At 35.9% G+C, this 24,298-nt stretch overlaps 1 protein-coding gene across 1 annotated transcript in view; it reads right to left on the minus strand.

The window, feature by feature from the left end:
* Positions 1-24,298, minus strand: part of LOC108301579 (eyes shut homolog) — a 1,388,593-nt gene that overhangs the window by 284,426 nt on the left and 1,079,869 nt on the right. The window contains exon 23 of the mRNA XM_017524691.2: positions 10,327-10,435. Within this exon, the coding sequence (XP_017380180.2) occupies positions 10,327-10,435 (109 nt within the window). The remainder of the gene's footprint in view (positions 1-10,326; positions 10,436-24,298) is intronic.

Here is a 24,298-nt window from a genome sequence, read left to right on the forward strand (position 1 = left end):
GAAATAGAAAGATACTAGACAACAACACAAAAGTTTATGAAAGTATAAATCTTGCTAATAAAGGCAGGTATGTATACAAATATAGAATACTGTAATACTGTAATCATGGTGTGTATATAACATTTGGAATTTTTTTGTTGTATTGTTATTTTTATGGTTTTTCTGGATTATTTTCTTTTTAAAGATTTCAACTTTTAGAGAAAGGGGGTACATGCGCATGTTTGTTACATGGGTTTATAGCATGTTAACCTTGGAATTTAGAAATTAAAGGACAAAAGTATAAAATTACTATAATTATAAAATATGTTAACATGTACACAATATAAAATGAGGTTGTTTTTATCATTAATAACATAAAGTATGTATGTAGGAGTAATAAAGAAATAGAGTTTTACTATATGATTGAAGTTATTATCAGCTTAAAACATATTGCTATAGCTATAAAATACTCTGTGTAAGCTTCATGGCAATCATAAAAAAATCTATAGAAGATACAAAAAACAAAAAATGAAATCAAGTTATGTTACTATAATGTCAAAAAAGAAAAAAGCAAGAAAGGAAAGGAGATACAAGAAAACTTGTCCTACAAGAGATTGACTTTAGATTTACATACAGTCAGAAAGTGAAAGTATAGAAAAATATATTCCATGCTCATATTGTTAGGCTTTGTGTTCCCACTCAAAAGCTCATCTTGAATTGTAACCCCCTTAATTCCCATAATCCCTACATGTCAAAAGAAAGACCAGATGGAGGTAATTTAATTGTGGGGATTGTTTCCCTGTGCTGTTCTTGTGAAAGAGGGAATTCTCCCAAGATCTGATGGTTTTATAAGTGTTTGGTATTTCCTCCTGTGTTTATCCTTCTTCCTGCCACCTTGTGGTGTAATAATACTTTACATTAACAAACTGAAAAATAAAAATCACAAAATCATCTCAATAAATGAAAAGAAGTCATTTTACAAAATTTGAACTCTTTCATGAAAAAGATAGTCAGCAAATTAGGATCAGGAGGAAATTAATTCAACAGAATATACATCATACTCAATGGTGAACACCTAAAGCTTTTCCTCCAAGATGAGGAACAAGATAAGAATGCCCGCTCACCGCTTTTATTGAGCATAGTACTAGAAGTCCTGGCTGGAACAGTTAGGCAGGAAAAAAAAAGGCATGAAAATAAGAAATAAAGAAGTAAAATTATCTTTGTTCACAGATGACATGTTAATATTCATAAAAAACCTTAATGATGTATTTGACATACACACACACACACAAAAAAAAAAATTGTTAGAGCTAACAAATTTAGCAAAATTTCAGTATACAAAAATCAGCATAAAAATCAGTTACATTTCTATAGACTACTAACTATCATAAAAGTAAATTAAGAAAACAATTTTATCTATGATACATGAGAACGGATAAAATAGTATAAGAATAAACTTGACCAAGAGGGCAAAAAACGTGTAATTTAAAACTACAAAACATTCCTGAAAGAGAAAAGAGGCACAAATAAATGGAAAGACATTTTACATTCATTGAACATCACTAAAATGTCTATACTACCCAAAGTAGTCTACAGATTCAATATAATCCCTACAAAAATTCTGGAGACATTTTTACAAAAAATGAAAAAAACAATCATGGAACTCATGGGACCAAAAGGTGCCAAATAGCCAAAAGAATCTTGAGAAAGAATACCAAATGGGAGAGGTTTCTACTTCCTGATTTCACAGTATATTACAAAGCTATAGTAATCAAAACTGTATGGTGCTGGCATAAAGACCTGTATAACCAATGAAACATAATAGGCTATGAAAAATCTCATGCACACATGGTGAAATGATCTTTGAAAAGGGTGCCACAAATACATGTAGTGAATAGTCTTCAACAAATGGTCTCTGGAAAACTGGTCATTCACATGCAAAAGAGTTTCATTTCAAAATAAGCAAGCATTTGGCCTATATCTGAAAGATGTCTCGAGGCAGTAGAAAATTCAGAACTTAACTGCAGCACAGTTAGTGAAAATGTAATAAAATGTAAAATATTCTATTTTCAACCAGTATGCTACACTGCTTTAATTTACAATATATAATTATATGGCATTAAAATTCTAATACATCAGTCAAGCGGCAAATCTTAAGTAGGAACGGATAAGTATGTTCAATCTGATTATGTAACAATTACTCTAATGAAAGTAGGAAAATAGTACATGTTCCCAAGGATTTTCATTATTTTAAGAATGTCCCAGGATTTCTCCGTTAGTCACAAGTCAGTTCTTTTCCACTAGGAACTGAGAGACCCTGAGAGGCCTTGAAATCTTTAGTTTTCATTAAGGCAGTTCCTGACAGGAAAGCTACAGGAATATCTTGGATTGAAAACATTTATTGACCATTATAGTGATGATAATAACAAAAGAATTAAGGCAAGTTCACATTCTAAGGAAGACTCTAGACCACTTTCCACAATATTTTCCACATAGTAGGAAACTACTTTCAAGAAGGTAACCCCACTCATCCTCAGGAATCATATATTTAGCTCTATAATGATGTTGCCAGTATACTGATAAGACAGTCAATAGTATGTTTTCCTTTGTTTCTTCTGAAATCCCTTTATTGTATAAGGAAGTAATGGTATCATTTAAAAAGCAAGGATTTTGAAAACTAAAAAAAAAAAAATTAGATCTTTGTCTTACACTGTACATAAAAATCTACTCAAAATTGATGAAAGACTTAACACCCTAAACCATAAAACCCCAAGAAGAAAACATGGGGAAAATGCTTCTTTAGTTTTGGCAATGATTTCTTGGCTATGACACCAAAAGCACAGGCAACAAAAGCAAAAATAGGCAAGTGGGACTATGTCAAACTAAAAAGCCTCTGTGCAGCAAAGAAAACAATTAACAGAGTGAAAAGGCAACACACAGAATGTGAGAAAATATTTGAAAACCATGTGTTTGATAAGGCTTAGTATACAAAACATATTAGTAATTTATACAGCTTAATAGCAATGAACAAACACACAAAACAGACAGACAAGACCCCAATATAACCTGATTAAAAAATAGGCAAAAGATTTGAATAGACATTTTTCCAAATAAGACACACAGATGGCCAACAGGTGGCTGTTGCTCACCATCTCCAATCATCAGGGAAATGCATATCAAAACCACAATGAAATATCTCATCATATTTGTTATGATGGCCATTATTCAACCTAGAAAATAACAAGTCTTGGCGAGGATGTGGAGAAATGGAAATTTATGAGCACTGTTGGTCAGCATGTAAGATGATGCAACCACTATGGAAAACAGTATGGGGTTTCTAAAAAAAAAAATAGAACTACCATTTGATCTAGCAATACCGCTCTGGGTACAGTAATCTACTGTACACATAACTTTTGTTTGCTTAGTAATAGTTGCAACAGAATGAAAGAAAACATCATATATCACGTTCAGCATATGTGTCCCAGAACTTAAAGTAAAATAAAAAACAAAACAAAAAATCAGATTAGAAATAAAAAAAGGAAAACATCATATAAAATGTGAGACCACATAGTTTTGGTTAAAAGCATGGTCTATCTAGTGAGAATGTCTGGGTTTGAATCCCTAAATAGCTGTGAGATCTTGGGCAGAACACTCAGTCTCTTTATGCTTTAATTTTCCTCTTCTGTATTTGGAGGTAATAATAATATTTACTTCATATTTTGGTAATTATTGAATAATTTAAAATATGAAAAATGCTTAGAACAATGTCTAGGACATAGCATTATATACTTTAGCTATTATTAGTAGTAGTAAGAATAAATTTTTACTTTTTACTTTCAAAATTACCAAAAAGACCTCCAAATTAATATAGGTTTTTTTTTTCTTTTTCCTTATCCAACCTAGAATATCACATTTGAGATTTGACTACTTTGGTTTTACTCTGGCTTTGTTTTGGGCTTATGCACTGAAAAATACTATTTTGCATATAATGATTCTTTGAATATACTTAACAATCCCTACTAAGTTATAATGAGTAGAGGCAGGGCTGGAACACATTCTGATATTTTGTGCCAAAGTCCATGACTTAAAAAATAGCTTCCGCTTGCAAAATTTTCAGTTCTTGTATCCTTATTCCAGAAACCTCCATCTTCCTCCCACTTTAATAATAGAGGAAAAGGCCGTAGCAAAATGTATAATTCACAACTGGAAGCCACCTTTAGGTATTCTTTCTCAGACAAGATCCTGCCAGGACTTGGAGAAAAGAGGGCATATGCCATAGAGATTGGCCCCTGGAGGCTGTAATAAACCATAACTCTGGGACTGAAATGCATATGAGAGAATCTAACCACATATAGCTTCTACAAGAGTGAACATATTGAGCTGTGGGGTTAACACTGTGAGAAAGCACTGATTCACCCAGGCTTAGGAGCACTTGAGTTGGGGGTGAACTTAAGGAAGCAGCAAGTTATAAAAGCATGTGACAGCTCCTGTAGTGGCAGCAAGGAACAGTCACTGAGGCTTTAGAGTGCCTACATGCATTCTGTCTTTACCACCCTAAAATTATCCAGACGATTTTCCACTGAAATAATAAATTCTACTCCCCTGTGTTAGTCTCTGTGTGTGCATGTGCATTACTTGGGGTATTCTGATCCCTATTTCATTTGATCAGCCTATAGAACAAGGTGACTGATTTGTCAAAGATGCTATAAATATGTCATATTTATCATTTTCAACAACAAAAAGATATTTATTAAGCACTTACTGAATACTATTTGTTAAAAATGTGATTCATTAATGTAGAAGTTAATGTAGAATATTTTACGCTAGTCATAAGAAAACAGAACTTTCAGTATAAAAAATGGGTGATTATAAGGAGTTAGTAAAGATATAGTCATACTGAATGCTTTACATGTTTCACTATAAGTGATTCATATGTATTTTACTGCTTGACTATTCCATGTCTTGAATCTAAATATGTGGCCCTCTTGGGATTCACAATTTATTTGTTCACAAAAAACATTTGTTTTATGTTTTAAAACATAAAAACAATTTTATTCCTACCCTAACAACCCACTTGAATAATTTTGAGTCGGCTACAGTAGCAAATGAGGAGCAGTATGGTGTATTATAAAGGAACACAAAAGCGCTGGGAAACAGAGACTGAGTTCAAGTCTCCTGTCTTCTCACTATAAAATTCTGAGCAAATAAGATACTCAGTATCCCTCAGCTGCAGAAAAGAGATAATCATTCTACCTTTTTAGGCTTCTTGTGGATATTAAATGACATAATATTTAAGGCCATAATTTGGAAAATATAATATGCTTATACAAATGTTATATGTTATTATGTGCTTCTTTTGGAAGCCTATGTATACTCAAAAGAGACAATATAAAATAAATGGAAATAAAATGAAATTTCCAATTCATTAAGGCAGTGCATAGTGGCAGCATTAATGTCTACCAAAATTAGAGCTCTAATTATACAGATTAATTCTCCATGATGATCAAATGAACCAGGCATTCTTTAACTTATGTATTGCAATAAAGTTAGATTAAGAAGCATGTAACCAACCACATCATTAAAACTGAAAGAATTCAGCAAATTTCCCTGTCTCCGGAAGGACAGACATTCTCTCTTCTTTTAATTTAGACTCATGGATGTTTCTAAAAGAAATTTTCTGGCCAATTCACATCTGGAAGACTGGGAATGACCTTTTTTTTTTTTTTTTTTTTTTTTTTTTTTTTTTTAACACACAAGTACTATCATATCCTATGAAAACATAAGTTTTTAAAACAAATTGTTCTATTTGCTAATGTTTCCCCACTCTGGAGCTGTTTTTTTTCTTTTTTAAATCAAGCACAATATATTAAATCCAAAGTGTGAATGGAAAACAGTTTATTGTTAAATTTGATGATACTTTTATGGTGACAGGCAACATTAAATATATTTATCCCTAAAGTATGAGTTGAATTTTCTGGTGCTTTGTTGAGAGTTTTTACAAGGAATCTGTTCAATTAAGAAATATGATTACTGCTTTTTTGTTATAATTTAGGTTCTGGGGTACACGTGCAGATCATGTAGGATTGTTGCATAGGTACATACATGGCAAGGTGGTTTGCTGCCTTCATCCCCACATCACCTATATATGGTATTTCTCCCCTCATTATCCCTCCCCATCCTCCCCACCCAGCTGTCCCTCCCCTCGCCACCCCCGACTGACTGCAGTATGTGATGCTCCCGTGTCCACATGTTCTAATTGTTCGACACCCGCCTATGAGTGAGAACATGCGGAGTTTGGTTTTCTGTTCTTGTGTCAGTTTGCTGAGAATGATGGTTTCCAGATTCATCCATGTCCCTATGAAGGACACGAACTCATCCTTTTTTATGGCTGTGTAGTATTCCATGGTGTATATGTGCCACATTTTCTTTATCCAGTCTATCGATAATGGACATTTGGGTTGGTTCCAGGTCTTTACTATTGCAAACAGTGCCACAATGAACATACGTGTGCATGTGTCTTTATAATAGAATGATTTATAATTCTTTGGATATATACCCAGTAATGGAATTGCTGGGTCAAATGGTATTTATATTTCTAGGTCCTTGAGGAATTGCCACACTGTCTTCCACAATGGTTGAACTAATGTACACTCCTACCAACAGTGTAAAAGTGTTTCTATTTCTCCACATCCTCTCCAGCATCTGTTGTCTCCAGATTTTTTAATGATCACCATTCTAACTGGTGTGAGATTGTATCTTAATGTGGTTTTGATTTGCATTTCTCTAATGACCAGTGACGATGAGCATTTTTTCATATGTTTCTTGGCCTCATCAATGTCTTCTTTTGTAAAGTGTCTGTTCATATCCTTTGCCCCCTTTTGAATGGGTTTGCTTGTTTTTTTTCTTGTAAATCTGTTTTAGTTCTTTGTAGATTCTGGATATTAGCCCTTTGTCAGATGGGTAGATTGCAAAAATTTTTTTCCATTCTGTTGGTTGCTGGTTTACTTTAATGATTGTTTCTTTTGCTGTACAGAAGCTCTGGAGTTTAATTAGATCCCATTTGTCTGTTTTGGCTTTTGTTGCCATTGCGTTTGGTGTTTTAGCCATGAAGTCCTTGCCTATGCCTATGTCCTGAATGGTTTTGCCTAGGTTTTCTTCTAGGGTTTTTATGGTGTTAGGTCTTATGTTTAGATCTTTAATCCATCTGGAGTTAATTTTAATGCAAGGTGTCAGGAAGGAATTCAGTTTCTGCTTTCTGCACATGGCTAGCCAGTTTTCACAACATCATTTATTAAACAGGGAATCCTTTCCCCATTGCTTGTTTTTGTCAGGTTTGTCAAAGATCACATGATTGTAGATGTGTGGTGTTGCTTCTGAGGCCTCTGTTCTGTTTCATTGGTCTATGTCTCTGTTTTGTTACCAGTACCATGCTGTTTTGATTACCGTGGCCTTGTACTATAGTTTGAAGTCAGGCAGCATGATGCCTCCAGCTTTGTTCTTTTTGTTTAGGTTTTTTTTGGTTATGTGGGCTCTCTTTTGGTTCCATATGAAGTTTGGAGTGTTTTTTTCTAGTTCTGTGAAGAGGTTCATTGTAGCTTGATGGGGATAGAGTTGAATCTGTAAATTACTTGGGGCAGTATGGCCATTTTCATGATGTTGATTCTTCCCAACCATGAACATGGGATGTTTTTCCATCTCTTTTCGTCCTATTTCGTTGAGCAGTGGTTTGTACTTCTCCTTGAAGAGGTCCTTTACATCCTTTGTTATTTGTATTCCTAGGTATTTTATTCTCTTTGTAGCAATTGTGAATGGGAGTTCACTTTTGATTTGGCTCTCTGTTTGTCTGGTATTGGTGTACAGAAATGCTTGTGATTTTTGCACATTGATTTTGTATCCTGAGGCTTTGCTGAATTTGCTTACCAGTTTCAGGAGATTTTGGGCTGAGATGATGGGGTCTTCTAAATACACAGTCATGTGATCTGTGAATAGAGACAATTTAACTTCCTCTCTTCCTATTTGAATACCCTTTATTTCTTTCTCTTGCCTGATTGCCCTGGCTAGAACTTCCAATACTATATTGAATAGGAGTGGTGAGAGAGGGCATCCTTGTCTAGTGCCAGATTTCAAAGGGAATGCTTCCAGTTTTTGCACATTCACTATGACACTGGCTGTGGGTTTGTCATAAATAGCTTTTATTATTTTGTGATATGTACCATCGATGCCTAGTTTATTGAGGGTTTTTAGCATAAAGGGCTTTTGAATTTTGAAGGCATTTTCGGCATCTATTGAGATAATCATGTGGTTTTTGTCTTTGGTTCTGTTTATGTGATGGATTACATTTATAGGCTTGCAAATGTTGAACCAGCCTTGCATCTCCAGGATGAATCCTACTTGATCATGACAAATAAGCTTTTTGATTTGCTGTTGCATTCTGTTTGCCAGTACTTTATTGAAGATTTTTGCGTCGATGTTCATCATGGATATTGGCCTGAAGTTTTCTTTTTTAGTTATGTCTCTGCCCGGTTTATTAGGATGATGTTGGTCTCACAAAATCAGTTGGGGAGCATTCTCTCTTTTTGTATTGTTTGGAATAGTTTCAGAAGGAATGGTACCAGCTCCTCTTTGTAACTCTGGTAGAATTTGGCTGTAAACCCGTCTGGACTTGGGCTTTTTAAAGTTGGTAGGCTATTAATTGCTGCCTCAACTTCAGACCTTGTTATTGGTCTATTTAGGGATTCAACTTCTTCCTGGTTTAGTCTTGGGAGAGTGCGAGTGTCCAGGAATTTATCCATTTCTTCCAGATTTACCTGTTTGTGTCCATAGAGTTGTTTGTAGTAATTTCTGATGGTAGTTTGTATTTCTGTGGAATTGGTGATGATGTCCCCTTTATCATTTTTTATTGCATCTATTTGATTCTTCTCTCTTTTCTTTTTTAATAGTCTGGCTAGAGGTCTATCTATTTTGTTGATCTTTTCAAAAAACCACTTCCTGGACTTGTTGATTTTTTTGAAGGGTTTTTTTGTGTTTCTATCTCCTTGAGTTCTGCTCTGATCTTACTTATTTCTTGTCTTCTGCTAGCTTTTGAGTTTTTTTGATCTTGTTCCTCTAACTCTTTCAATTTTGATGATAGGGTGTCGATTTTAGACCTTTCCCTGTTTCTCATGTGGGCATTTATTGCTATGAATTTCCCTCTAGACACTGCTTTGAATGTGTCTCAGAGATTCTAGTATGTCGTGTCTTTGTTCTCATTGGTTTTGAAGAACATCTTTTGTCACTACCAGACCCACCCTGTAAGAGCTCCTGAAGGAAGCACTAACCACAGAAAGGAAAAACCAGTACCAGCCACTGCAAAAAAGAACCAAATGGTAAAGACCAACAATGCAATGAAGAAATCATGCCAACCAAAGGGCAAAACAACCAACCAGTAATAAAATCACAGGATCAAATTCACCCATAACAATATTAACATTAAATGTAAATGGACTAAATGCCCCAATCAAAAGGCACAGACTGGCAAATTGGATAAAAAGCCACGAACCATTGGTGTGCTGTATTCAGGAAGGCCATCTCATGTGCAAAGACACACATAGACTCAAAATGAAGGGATGGAAGATTTACCAAGGAAATGGAGAGCAAAAAAAAAGTGGGGGTGGCAATTCTAGTCTCTGATAAAATGGAATTTTAACCAACAAAAATCAAAAGAGAAAAAAAAGCGTATTACATAATGGTAAAAGGATCGATACAACAAGAAGAGCAAACCGTCCTAAATATATATGAACCCAGTACAGGAGCACCTAGATACATAATGCAAGTCCTTAATGACCTAAAAAAACACTTAGACTCCTGCAGAAAAATGGTGGGAAACTTTAACACTCCACTGTCAATATTAGACAGATCAATGAGACAGAAAATCAACAAGGAAATCCAGGATTTCAATGCAGATTCAGACCAAGCAAACTTAATAGACATTTACAGAACTCTTAACCCCAAATCCACAGAATATACATTCTTCTCAGCACCACATCATGCTTACTCTAAAGTTGACCACATAATTGGAAGTAAATCACTCCTCGGCAAATGTAAAAGAAAGGAAATCATAACAAACAGTCTCTCAGACCACAGTGCAATCAGATTAGAACTCAGGATTAAGAAACGAACTCAAAACCATACAACTTCATGGAAAGTGAACAACTGGTTCCTGAATGTAGACTGGATAAATAATGAAATGAAGGGAGAAATAAAGATGCTCTTCAAAACCAACGATTACTGCTTAGTAACATAAAAATATACTTATTTGAAATACTGAGGGCACAATTAGTGTTTGGAACTGGATATCTGCATACCTACCTGAGAGGCATGGGAAGTCTCTGTGTCTTTCTTCTGTGCTGGAGGTTTTCCATCTGCAGTCATTTCAATCATACAAACAACTCCAGGACTCCCAACAGGCATTGTGTAGCTAAACACAAAACAGAAGAGGCCATTATTATGTGTGTTATTGGCAAGAAAGGGATAACTTCACACGTGGATAGTAAGTACTTCTTAAGAGAGGTACTTTCTGGATTGCAACAATCCTGAAATATGGCTCCAGCCAAGTGTGGACATTTTCAAGTAGATAAAAGATGTATTTCTTTTCTAACACTACATTTTATTTTCCTTCTCTCCTACTGACTTTAAAACTGGACTTGGAATGCTTTCAGGAAGTTAAACCTCCCACAAAACAAAAAAAGCTTCTTGTATATAAGTAGGTATTGATAAATTTTAAGTGCTAACTGTGGTTGACATGTGGTCTCACTCATGCAGGAGATTGTTGGACAAGTAACATCAATGTTAAATGATGCTAAACTCCCAGGGAGAAATCTCCCCTCCCTGGCCTACAGGGAAATAGAAATGGAATAAGAAATGAAAGGCTGCATACCCCTGAGCAGTGAGATTACACTGTGATACAGTAATCAGAACTCAGAAAGCATGCTGTTAATGTACCAGCTTGTACTGTGTCTTAGAGATGAAGAAAAGTATAAGGTTAAGGGAATTTATAGAATGAATAGCAGAAATGGTTAACACACAACTGAAAATTTATCAGAGGTTATAAAATGATGCAATCATATGAAAAGGTACCTATAGTAAGGCACTTGGCATACATACTTTTAAAACAGTTTATTTAGAATGTTAAAGAAAATCCGAACAATATTACCCTGGCACCTGCTATATTGTAGCAATAGTAACTTGCATTGCATGAAGTTTATTTCGTAGAGATAATACAAGTATGTTTACTGAGATTAACAGTGGCTGTTTCTGCATACCGAGAGTGTAGATGATTTAATTTCTCATTTTTCCTTATTTGTATTTTTCATATTTTGAACAACGATCACACTTAATTTTTATTTTTTATTTTAACCAGACTTTCTTGTTTGCCTGGGCCTGAGGAGTTTCCCAGGACGTGGGACTTTCAGTTTTAAAACCAGAGCCATTCCTCACAGACCAGGAGAAGCTGGTCATTTTATTTTTAAAACAACAAGTCAATTTTATTAAACAATTATTGGTTAAATAGTTTAGTACTACTTTTTCTTAAAATAATTTTGTTGACTTAGTTGAATGAAAAAAACAAAAACAAAAACAAATCCTAAGCTCCTACTTTCCTTTACTGCTCTTAAAGGCACAGCTGTGGGCTGGTTCCTTCTCCCCGCCTGCTAGGTAATACGAATCTGATACTGTCCTTCCAGTAAATCATTCCATTACCTTTTTGGCTTCCACTCTAATTTACCCAGGTCATTTCTAAGTCTGATCAGGTCACAGTTAAAATTTTTGAATTTTGCAGTTTCCCATTTAGTGTGAATTGTGTGTTGTAGGAGAGAATTGCTCTCAGGGAACGCACAAGATCTCTGCTTGTTTCATTCAGAGCTTGTTGAAATCTAACCTGGAACCGAAGCTCCACCAAAGGAAGCTATTCTACTCTGTTTGCTTTCTGTTATTCTTTCTTTTCTCCCTCTGACCCTTCCACAAATGATAGTTTATATTATCTGCCTGGTTTAGGTACTATGTTGGAAATTGTTCTGCTAAGTCTCCCAGAATTTTTTCCACATGTTAATTCATATCATGTTTATTTTAATGATGTCTCATGTTTACTTACAGACCAAATTGTGTCACAAGAAAAAAAAAACCCCTAAAAACAAATGAGATATTATGCCACATAAATCGTTTGTGGAAGAGACTAAGTGCATATCCTTTATGCCTCTCAAGTATTGCTGAGGCCAGCCGAGTCTAATGATTTAAAGACTTAAGGATCATATTTTGAGATAATCCGTTGACTGGCTGAGTGATCTTAGGCAAACCACTTAACCTTTCTTCCCTGAAGTGTGATTATGCACAGAAGGGAGATAATCATTCTAAGCTCATAAATGGTTAGTGAGAATCATATTATTTAATGTACATAAATCATTCAGTGCTAATATTAAAATCCAAGTTAGAGCAATTATTTGCTGACTAGACAGGGATCTCTAAAGAGATTTTTGTAAAAATAAATTACACAGTCAAGTTGAAGTGTTCATCCACTTCTACTAATATTGCTCATAATGAAATTCAAAATCAAATACTCTAGTTGCATTATTTTAAAAGCTAAAACTCGATGAAACCGAGCTTTTTTTTTCAGTGTCCTTAACATTTTTGTACTTTAGATTTATAATCTTCAGGTATGCTAAGCAATAGCGGAGGAAACATTCTGATTTCGAAAAGACAATTTATTTGTGGGTTTTTAGAAGACCTGCCCAAATGGAGGTTCAGTTTATCTAAAACAAATGAAAGCCCTGTAAAAATGTGAAAAAAGAAGAGTGCATTGCTTAATTAATTAAATCAAGTATTTTAAATAATTTGTCTAGCTCTTAAACAAGAGCTATAGAATAACAGAGAGATATTTGTGTGAAATAGGAAAAGGAATACATGTAATTCAAATTACATAATATAATTTTAATAAAAATATGCATAGGATAATACCAGAGCTACTTTTACTAATATTAACAGTGGCTATCTCTGTTTGCCAGTGATATGGGAGGTGGGCAGGAAAGTGCTGGGTAGAGAAGGGCAGGTTCCCTGGTGAGGCTCCATCCTTAGGCCTGTGCCCACAGACCTAAATGAGAACAGGCACTCCTGCTTTTGTGCCCAAATGTTGCATTTTCCATGACCACTCTGACCCACCACGCCCCCCATCCTGTGCCGATATAAACCTGAGAACTTAGCAGGCACACACAGAAGAAGCTGAAGGTTGAGACCAGCAGACTAGGAGACCAGCCATGGGAATGATGTAGCAGAGAAAGACAGAAGAAGATGGATGTCTGGATGCGAAGGGGAGTTTGGCTGGGGGCGATCAGAGAAGAGTCCAGCTGCTGTATGGCTCGACTCCAGGGGAAGACCATCTTCCCACTCCATTGCCCCTTTCAGCTCTCATCCATCTTGCTGAGAGCCACCTCCATCCCTCAATTAAATCTTGCATTTTTCCTTTAATGTGGTATGATGTGATTCTTCTGGGACACTGGGCAAGAGCTCAGGATACAGAAGACTGTCACACTGGCCCCTTGGCCTTACAGTAAGATAGAGGGTCCATTGAGCTGATTAACACATAAGCCATCTGTAGGTAGCAAAGCTAAAGGAGCACACTGTAACACATACCCACTTGGGGTTTGGGAGTCACAGACACCCACCTCTAGATGCTACTGAGGGACTGAGAGCCCAAAGCACTCGCCCTGGCTTCTATACCTACACATCTGCATGCCACTCCTAGGGGTCTGAACTGCAGGATTACTACACAGGTGAGTCACACCCCTGTTGCACGTCCTGTGAGGGTAATCTGGGAACTTTCCTGTTTCACTAGGAATGAAGATGTGTGTGTGTGTGTGTGTGTGTGTGTGTGTGTGTGTGTGTGTTTATGTATGTGTGTAGAGATAGGGTCCCACTACGTTGCCTAGGCGGGTCTTAAACTTTTGGGCTTAAGTGGGCTTCCTGCCTTTGCCTCCCAAAGACCTGGGATTATAGGCATGAGACTTTGCACCTGGCCTGAGGATGATTTTTAAATTGTGTCTTTTGCTTATTTGTGTTTTCTAAATTTTGGATACTGAATATATGTTTTTTAATCTTATCTCTTAAGATGAAAATTCAGCTTTTATTAAAAAACGAGAGTTAAATAATTTTCTAACATTTTTCTGTTTCCTGGATTCCATGCCTTCCTTCCAGGTACATCTATGTATGTAATAGCCAAGGTATGGAAGTAAGCTAAGTTTTCATCAGTAGACAAATGGATAAAGAAAATGTGAGACATAGACACAGTGGAGTACTGTTCAGCTATAAAATATAATGAGATCCTGTCATTTGCAGCAACATGGATAGAACTCAAGATCATTATGTTAGGCAAAATAAATCAGGCATAGAAAGACAAACTTTCTCACTTGGTTGTGGGAGCTAAAAATTAAAACAATTGAACTCATGAACATAGAATAATTACCAGAGACTGGGAAGTATAGTAGGAATCTGAGGGGTTGGCAGGACTGTTACTGGGTACAAAAATATAGTTAGACAGAATGAATAAGAGCTACTATTTGATTGCACAACAGGTGACTATAGTCAATAATGACTTAATTGTACACTTTAAAATAAATAACTGGATTATTTGTAAGACAAAGGATACATGCTTATGTTGATGGATACCCCATTTAAACTGTTGTGATTTACACATTGTTTATCTGTGTCAAAACATCCCATATACCCCATAAATATAGACATCCACTGTAGACCTGCAAAAATTAAATATTTAAAATTAAAAACAAATTCCTCAAACTTTGGAAAATTTTTACCTGAATCATCTTGAATATTGCTTTTTGGTATTCTCTGAATAATATGGTTTGTCTGCGTTCAAACTCAAATCTCATCTTGAATTGTAGTTCCCATAATACCCACATGTTATGGGATGTAATTTGATCATGGAAGTGGTTACTTCTATGCTGTTATTGTGATAGTGAGTGAGTTTTCATGAGATCTGATGGTTTATAAGGGTCTCTTCCCCTCTTTGCTCTGCACTTCCACCTGCCATCATCTGAAGAAGGACGTATTTGCTTCCCCTTCTGCCATAATTGTAAATTTCTGGAGGCCTCCCCAGCCATGCAGAACTGTCAATTAATCTTCTTTCCTTTATAAATTAGCCAGTCTGGGACAGTCCTTTATAGCAGCATGATGATGGACTAATATACTGAAATCTCTATTTGTAGAACTTATGTTAGCCATTTTATGGAAGGCTGTTAAGCTGTCCTCTGAGTTTCTTAATCTTGTTTTTACTCTTTAAAAAACTTCTTAATTTTTCTGTCTGGTAGTCTTCTTAGCTGTTATTTTTTTCTTCAACTGTTTTTAGACTACAGTTGATCCTATCTACTGAGTTTTAAATGTCTATGAATTTTTTTACTCTCAAAATTTTGATTTTTTTGTTTGACTTCTGCCTGTCATGCTTTTATAATTTTCCCATATTTTAACTGATATTTTAATATGATACTTTATTTTAAAACGTTATTTTTAATTGAAAATATTGAAATTTAGTTTCCACTCTTGATATAAGCAGCAATAAGTGTTATTAAAGTTGTAATCATTTTTTAAATACTTTTAGATTCAGAGGTACATGTTGCAGTTTATTATATAGGTAAATTGTGTGTCCTGGTGTATAGATTATTTCATCACCTAGGTAGTAAGCATAGTACTGTTAGGTAGTCTTTTTGACTCTCACTGTCCTAACACCCTCCACCCTCAAGTAGGCTCCAGAGTCTGTTGTTCCCTTCTTTGTGTCCCTTTGAGCTAAGCACTGAATGTTTAGCTCCCACTTATAAGTGAGATCATGTGGTATTTAGTTTTCTGTTCCTGCATTAGTTCACTTAGAATAATGGCCTTCAACTCCATCTATTTTGCTGCAAAAGACATGATCTCTTTTTTATGGTTGTGTAGTATTCTTTGGTATATATTTACCACATTTTCTTTATTCAATCTACCACTGATAGGCATTTAGGTTGATTCCATGCCTTTGCTATTGTGAATAGTGCTGTGATGAACTTATGTGTGCAATATGTCTTTTTGGCCCAACAATTTTTATTTCTTTGGGCATATACCCAACAGTGGGATTACTGGGTCCAATGGTAATTCTGTTTTAAGTTTTTTGGGAAATTGCCAAACTGCTTTCCACAGTGGCTGAACTAATTTATATTCCCACCAGCGGTGTATAAGAGTTCCTGTTTCTCCACAACTTTTCCAGCATCTGTTATTTTTTGACTTTTAATAATAGCCATTCTTACTAGTGTGAGATGGTTTCTCATTGTGGTTTTGATTTAAATTTCTCTAATAATTAATAATGTTGGACATTGTTTTATATGCTTGTTGGCCACATGTATGTCTTATTGTCTGTTAAATTCTGTTGAGTTCTTTGCCCACTTTTTAATAAGGTTGTGTTTGGCTTGTTAATCTAAGTTTTTGATAGAATCTGTGTATTAGACCTTTGTGAGTTTAAAATATTTTTTTCCATCTTGTAGGTTGTCTGTTTACTCTGTTCGTAGTTTCTTTTGCTTTTTCAGAAGCCCTTTAGTTTAATTAGGTCTTTGTCATTTTTTGGTTTTGATGCTATTGCTTTTGATGCCTTTGTCTTGAAATCTTTGCCAGGGTTCATATTTAGAATGGTATTTTCTAGGTTATCTTCCAGAGTTTTTATAGTTTTATTTAAGTCTATAATCCATCTTTGACTTTTATATACAGTGTAAGTTTATATCTTCTGCATATGGCTAGCCAGTTTATCCCTGCACCATTGATTGAATAGGGAGTCCCTTCCCATTGCTTTTTTTTGTCAACTTTATTGAAGATCAGATGGTTGTAGGTGTGTGGCATTATTTTTGGGGTCTCTATTCTGTTCCATAAGTCTATGTTTCTGTTTTTGTACAAGTACCATGCTGTTTGGTTACTGTAGGCTTGCAGCATAGTTTGAAATTGGGTAACATAATGCCTCTAGCTTTGCTGTTTTTGCTTAGGATTGCCTTGGTTATACTTGCTCTTTATTGGTTCTATATGAATTAAAAATTTTTTTTTTCCAATTCTGAGAAGAATGTCATCTGTAGTGGGGTAGAAATAGAATTGAATCTGTAAATTGCTTTAGGTAATATGGCCATATTAGCAAACTGATTCTTCTTAATCATGAGTGTGGAATGATTTTCCATTTGTTTGTATCATCTCCAATTTCTTTCAGCAGTGTTTGTTATTCTCATTGTAGAGATGTTTTACCTTCCTGCTTAGCTATATTATTAGGTATTATTCTTTTTGTGAGTCTTGTGAATAGGATTGCATTCTTGATTTGGCTTTCAGCTTCTATGTTTTTGACCTATAGAAATGCTACTGATTTTTTTTAATGTGGACTTTTTATCCTAAAACTGCTGAAGTTGTTATCAGATCTAGGAGCTGAGACTCCTAGGAGCAGATCTTTTGGGAAGTTTTCTAGGTATAGAATTAATTGTCTGTAAAGAGAGATAGTTGGACTTTCTCTGTTCTTACTTGGTTGACTTTTATATCTTTCTGTTGCCTGATTGCTCTGGCTAAGACTTCCAGTACTATTATTGAGTGGCAGTGGTAAGAGTGGACATTCTTTTCTTGCTCTGGTTCTCAAGGGGAATGCTTCCATCCTTTGCCCATTCCGTACAATGCTGGCTGTGCGTTTGTTATTGATGGCTCTTATTATTTTGATGTATGTTATTTTAATGCCTAGTCTATCGAGGGTTTTTGACATGAAGTGATGTTAAATTTTATCAAAAGCCTTTTCTGCATGAATTGAGATAATCATGTGGTTTTTCTTTTTAGTTCTAGAGGATAAATCCCATGTATTGATTTGCATATGTTTATGCAAATATTGCATCCCAGGGATAGAGCCTACTTAGTCACGGTGGATAAGCTTTGTGATGTGCTGCTGGATTCGGTTTACTCATATTTTGTTTAGAATTTTTGCATTGATGTTCATCAAAGATATTGGTCTGAAGTTTCCATTTTTTTTTGTTGCTCTGTCTCTGCCAGGTTTTGATATCAGGATGATGCTTACCTCATAGAATAAATTAAGAACGAGTCCCTCGTTCTTGATTTTTTGGAATAGTTTCAGTAGAAACAGTACCAGCTCTTCTTTATATTTCTGATGGAATTTGGCTGTAAATCTATCTGGTACTGGGCCTTTTCTGGTTGTTATGCATTTTGTTACTGATTCAACATTGAAACTCATTATTGGTTTGTTCAGGGGTTCAATTTTTTCTTGGTTCAATCTTAGAAGATACGTGTGTCCAGGAATTTAGTCATTTCCTCTAGGTTTTCTAGTTTGTGTGCATAGTGGTGTTTTCATAGTCTCTGAGAGTTTTTGTTTTTCTGTGGGGTTGGTTGTAATGTCCCCTTTGTCATCTCTGATTGTGTTTTAGTCTTTTTAAAAAAAGTTAGCCTCAGTCTATTAGTCTTATTTATTATTTAGAAAAAGAAACACATAGAGTTTTTGATCCTTTGTGTGTGTGTTTTTTTTTTACATCTCAGTTTTGTTCAGTTCAGCTCTGATTTTGGTTATTTCTTGTCTTCTAGCTTTGCAGTTGGTTTGTTCTTATTCCTCTAATTCCTCCGGATGTAGTGTTAGGTTATTAATTTGAGATCTTTCTAAATTTCTGATGTGGGCACTTTGCACTATAACTTTCCCTCACTACTTCTTTAGTTGTGCCCCAGGAATTCTTGTATGTTGCATCTTTATTCATATTATTTTCAAAGAATTTATTGATTGATGCCTTATTTTGTTGTTTCCTCAAAAGTCATTCAGGATCAGGTTGTCTAATTTCCATGTGATTGTATAACTTTAATCATTTTTCTTAGTATTGATTTCTATTTTTATTGCACTGTAGTCTGATAGTATGGCTGGTATGGTTTTGTTTGTTTAAATTTGCTGAAGATTGTTTCATGCCAAATGTTGTCCTTTATTTTAGAGTAGGCACCATATGCAGATGAGAATGTCTATTCTGTTGTTTTTGGGTGGAGATGTCTGTTAGGTCCATTTGGTCAAGTGTTAAGTTCAGGTCCTGAATATCTTTATCAGTTTTCTGCCTCACTGATCTGTTTAATATTCTCAGTGGGGTCTTTAAATCTCCCACTATTATTGTATGTTTAGCTAAGATTCTTTGTAGGTCTCTAAGAACTTCCTTGATGAATCTGGGTCCTGTGATGAGTGTGTATATATTTAGGATTATTAGGTCTTCTTTTTGAATTGAACCCTTTACCATTACATAATAAGTTTATTTATCTTCTTTGATCATGTTTGAAGTTTGTTTGTCTGAAATTAGAATAGCTACTCCTGCTTTTTTCCATTTTCTGTTTGCTTAGCAGATTTCCCCCTATCTCTTTATTTTAAGGGTATGGGTGTCATTGCATATGAGGTGGGTCTCTTGAATATTTGGGTCTTGTTTCGTTGTCCAACTTATCACTGTGTGCCCTTTAATTGAGGCTTTTAGCCTGTTTACATTCAGGATTAATATTGATATGTGCAGATTTGATCCTGTCATCAAGTTGTTAGTTGATTAACATGCAGACTTGATTGGGTGGTTGCTTTATGGTGTCAACAGACTATGTGCTTAATTGAGTTTTTGTAGTGGCTGATAGTTGTAGTTCCTTTCCATATCTAGTACTTCCTTAAGGATTTCTTGCAAGGTGTGTCTGGTGGTAACAAATTTACTTAGCATTTGGTTGTCTGAAAAGTATCTTATTTCTTCTTTGCTTTTAAACTTAGTTTAACTGAATATGAAATTCATGGTTGGGATTTCTTTTCTTTAAGAATGGTGAATATAGGTCTCTAATCTCTTCTTCTAGGGTTTCTGCTAAAAAGTCTGCAGTTAGCCTGATGAGGTTCCCTTTGTTGGTGACCTGCCCCTTCTCTCTAGCTGCTGTTGACACATTTTTAAATGCATTTTAACCTTGGAGAATCTGATGACTATATGTTGGGGATGGTCATCTTATATAGTATATCGCAGAGGTTCTCTGCATTTCCTGAATTTGAATGTTGGCCTCTCTAGCGAGGTTGGGGAAATTTTCACGGACAATATTCTGACATGTTTTCCATGTTGCTTGCTTTCTCTCCCTCTCTTTTGGGGATGCCCATGAGTGGCAGATTTGGTCTCTTTACCTGATCTCATATTTCTTGGAGGTTCTATTCATCTTTTATTCATTTATCTTTATTTTTGTCTGACTAAGTTATTTTGGAGAACTGGTCTTCGAGCTCTCAGATTTTTTTTCCTCCACTTGGTCAATTCTGTTAATACTTGCAATTGTGTTAGAAAATTCTTGAAGAGAGTTTCAGCTGTCTCAGGTCAGCTTGGTTCTTTCTTAAAATGACTGTTTCATCTTTCATCTCTTGTATGTTTTTATTGTACTCCTTAGATTCCTTGGATTTTTGACTTTGTCCTGCATCTTGATCTTTGTTCCTATCCATATTCTGAATTCGATTCTGTCATTTCAACCATTTTGGCCAGATTAAGTACCATTGCTGGAGAACTAGTTCAGTTGTTTGGACATAAAAAGACACTCTGGGTTTTTGAGTTGTCAGAGTTCTTGCGCTGGTTCTTTCTAATCTGTTATAGGCTGATATGCTTTCAGTCTTTGAAGTTGCTATCCTTTGGATATATTTTTTGTTTGTTTGTTTGCTTTTATCTTCTTTGATTTCCTTGTGGGGTTGATTGTGGTACAAAGTGGGTTCAGTCAACTGGCTTCATTTCTGGAAGGTTTTAGGGGGTCAGGGCTCAGCTCAGCACTTGTAGGCTGTGTGCTCTAACTCCAGGGGTGAGGCTGTTGCCAGACTCCTGGCTTTTTCTCTGTGGCTGCTTGAGGTGATGAACCTGCTGTGATGGAGGGGCTGAGATATTTCCAGTCTGCCGGGCAGAACACTCTGGTGAAGGGGTGCTGGCCAAAGCACTGCATCAGGGTGGCAGCAGCAGGATCTGTTGCACATGCCTGCACCATGGCAGGGCGGTAGGGTGCATGCATGTTGGCTGGGGCGGAATACCGGTGGGAGTGGGGATGTGATGCTCCTGCCCTGATAGTGGTGGTGGTGTGGCAGGCACAGGGTGCTGGCAGGTGCAGGGATTCCAGCCTCCATGTGTGCATTTGCACTGGTGGCATTGACAGTGTGTGCATGTGTGGGTGGGGTGGGGAGAGAAGGTGGATAGGGCTGTGGCCTGTAATTTCCCTTTTTAAATAGTAAAATTATTCCTTCATTTATTCTTTCTAGTGTTTTAAAAAACACTTTGGAGTTTTTATGGACTCTTCCATAAAAATTATTTCATCTAGAATGATTCCTGTTCCATTTGCTGGTTTGCTTGCTTCCTTTTCCAATATTAACATGGGTTCCAATATTGTGCTGCACAGGCCCATTTTGAATGGGACTTATTTTTCTTTTTCTTTCTTTTTGCCTACTCCCATTCTTCATGTCCTGTGTTCTTCTGCTGTGCCCAATCCTACCTGCTGAATGAGAACTGTATCTGATCTTTTGACACCGAAACCAAAATCTTGGATAAAAGATATTTGATTGTTCTGTCCTACAATGATCCTGGAAATATTCACAGGTCCATTCACAGAGCTGACAGACTGCTTGGCATAATTCAGGTCATGATACTTGGATTGCATTCTGCTCTCTTCCTGGGCTGGCAGCTTGCTAAAAGTCAAAATTCCAGATGGCAGGCTTTTTCTTTTTCTGAATATATATATATGAATAAACTTATATTCCTTTATACATTTCATTTCTCCTTATATACCTATATCTATATCAAACCTTTCACAAATCTTTTTGAGGAAATAGTTTTGGTTCCTTTTACCTTATAGGAGTTAAGCTTTTCTATTTCTAGACTTACATCTTAGCAAGTATGCACTGTTAGCTTCTTTGCTGCTTTGCAGATTTGTCTATTTCTTGTCTAAAGATATGCTTGCCCCATTTTTGAACTTGCCTTTGTTTTCAGTTTTCTTCTCTTTATTTTTCTATCATTGCTAGCATGTAAAAGTGTGAAGTTACAGAGTCACCTTGACCCAAAATCCCACATTTTCTTTTTTTTTTTTTTTTTTTTTATAAGTTTTTAGCTTCATATAAATGAAATCATATAGTATGTACTTTTTTAACTTTAATTTTTTTGAGATAGGGTCTGACACCTGTAATCTGGGCACGTTAGGAGGCTGAGGTGGGCGGATCAGTTGAGCTCAGGAGTTTGAGACCAGTCTGGGCAAGTTTTTTTTTTTTTTTCTCTATAAGAAAACACAAAAATGAGAGACCAAACTAAGTCCTTGCCTTTGAAGGGACATGAAAATAGAAAATTGTCTTTAATTTGTGAGAGGCAGATGAAAAAAAGTTAAGCAAGCCATTTGGTAGTGCCTTCATGATTTTTCAGGCTTTAAATTTGGAAGGACTAATTTCTTTGGCTTTTCCATCTCAGATTTGTTTTGTGCTAAAGGCATTTGAATGCATCTGTCTCACATTGGTTTTTTCCAGTGGCATATTTCAAAAGCACATAAGTAAAGTGGTTTGTTTTCTTTCCAGAGAGAAATAGAACGTCTGGATTTTTTTCTTTTTAAGGTACCTGTGGTTTATTTGTCAAATCTGGCAGTTATATGAGTTTCTGGCATTAAACTAGAAGGAAATTAAATGTTTTAAAGCAGTATCTTGGTCTGGGCCGAAGGTGTGCAAAACATAGTTCATGTATAATTGCAGCATGAAGCCATGATATAACAGTAACAAAACTGAACAGCACCAACTGCTTCCAGGGAATATTGCAAAATTGATGATGATACTGAATGCTTTCACAGGTGCAAAACATAAGTGTTCTTTTCTCTTGTCTTTAGGCTTGGCAATTATTCAAAAATAACACTAGCTTGTTTTTTTTAGATTTTGGGTATGCATTAACAAAGCTAATAAGTTTCTCCTCTCCTCTCCACTCCTCTCCTCTCCTCTCCGTTGCTCTTTCCCCACCCCTCCCCTCCGCTTTCTCTCCTTTCCTTTCCTTTCAGTTAAATGTTAAAAATAAATGCAAAAATATCTATATTTCAGATTTTAATTATTTCCAGATTAATAACTATTAAATTTCTGACCAATAATAATTTGCCTTAATATATACGGAATAAACATAAGTCTATAGCTCTGAAGCGAATGGTAACATATGAATAAAGTGCTAGCTCAGAGCTTTCATTCAAAAAAATCTTCTTAGGCTACATTTAGGATAGAAAGAGGGTAAATTCACTTGTTAGCCGCTATGATTTCCACGCTCAGCCAGGAGTTTTAGCTGACTAGTGACAGCTCTACAGGAGACTAGCTGGGATGGGAGATGGGGAGCCCAGAGACACAGTATCAGCAGATGGCAGTAAAGGTACATGGCAGAGATGGAGGCACTGAAAGGAATCTGGTCCCTACAAAGACTGACTTAAGATCTAATTGATAGCATGATTGTTTTAGCTCCCTGTCTGTAACAGGAAAACATGGAAAATATATTTCAAAGATTAGACATTAGGCAGTATGGGTGAAACTGTCCAGAGACATACAGCTTTCCTTACCACTTTACTTATCCAGTGTGATTGTCATGGCTGGGTAAGCAAATTTAAGGAAGTGCTGTTTCCTAAAGGTAGGATGGTTTTCATACGGCCCCATCAGCACAGCCGTATTTCTTGAGGTTGTCCATGTAACTCAGCACAAAATAAATGTTAAACAATGTCAAAAAGGATCAGGCACAAAAGCCACTGTGTCGGGACCTTTGTCAAATAAAAGCAATATAAACACACTGTTTTTAAAAAGCATCCTGTTTTTGTTTAAAACATCACAGAGTTGGCCAGCCTGACCATACAGCTTGTATAAAGAGCACTCCATGACCTCTAATAAGTGACTGTTCTGAGGACTTTCTGCCTCTAGATGATAGTTGTGTGGTGGTCACTAGTTTTAGAGTATTTCAGCTAGTCTTCTCTCTGACAAAACAGCCCAAAAATACACTTTATAATAAATTACAGAGAAAACCAAGCCATTTTCCTATGATATACTGGTATTAAAAAAGGATCTGTGATGATTCCTGAGGACCACTGAAGCAGGAGTTTCACTTACACCCTTGATTAACCAGAGCAGTCGTCAAGGGAACATACAACCAGCCATCATGAGATATTGGAGGTTTTCCAAGAACTGTGATTTTCCTTCTGACTACACTATCCAATTCATGTGCAATGGGACTCGCAGCATATTCTCTAGATTTCATGGTCTCCTGGTAGCGCTTCTAAATGTGCAAATACCCAG

The sequence above is a fragment of the Cebus imitator genome, unplaced genomic scaffold, assembly GCF_001604975.1.
Source record: "Cebus imitator isolate Cc_AM_T3 unplaced genomic scaffold, Cebus_imitator-1.0 Scaffold36, whole genome shotgun sequence".
NCBI lineage: Eukaryota > Metazoa > Chordata > Mammalia > Primates > Cebidae > Cebus > Cebus imitator.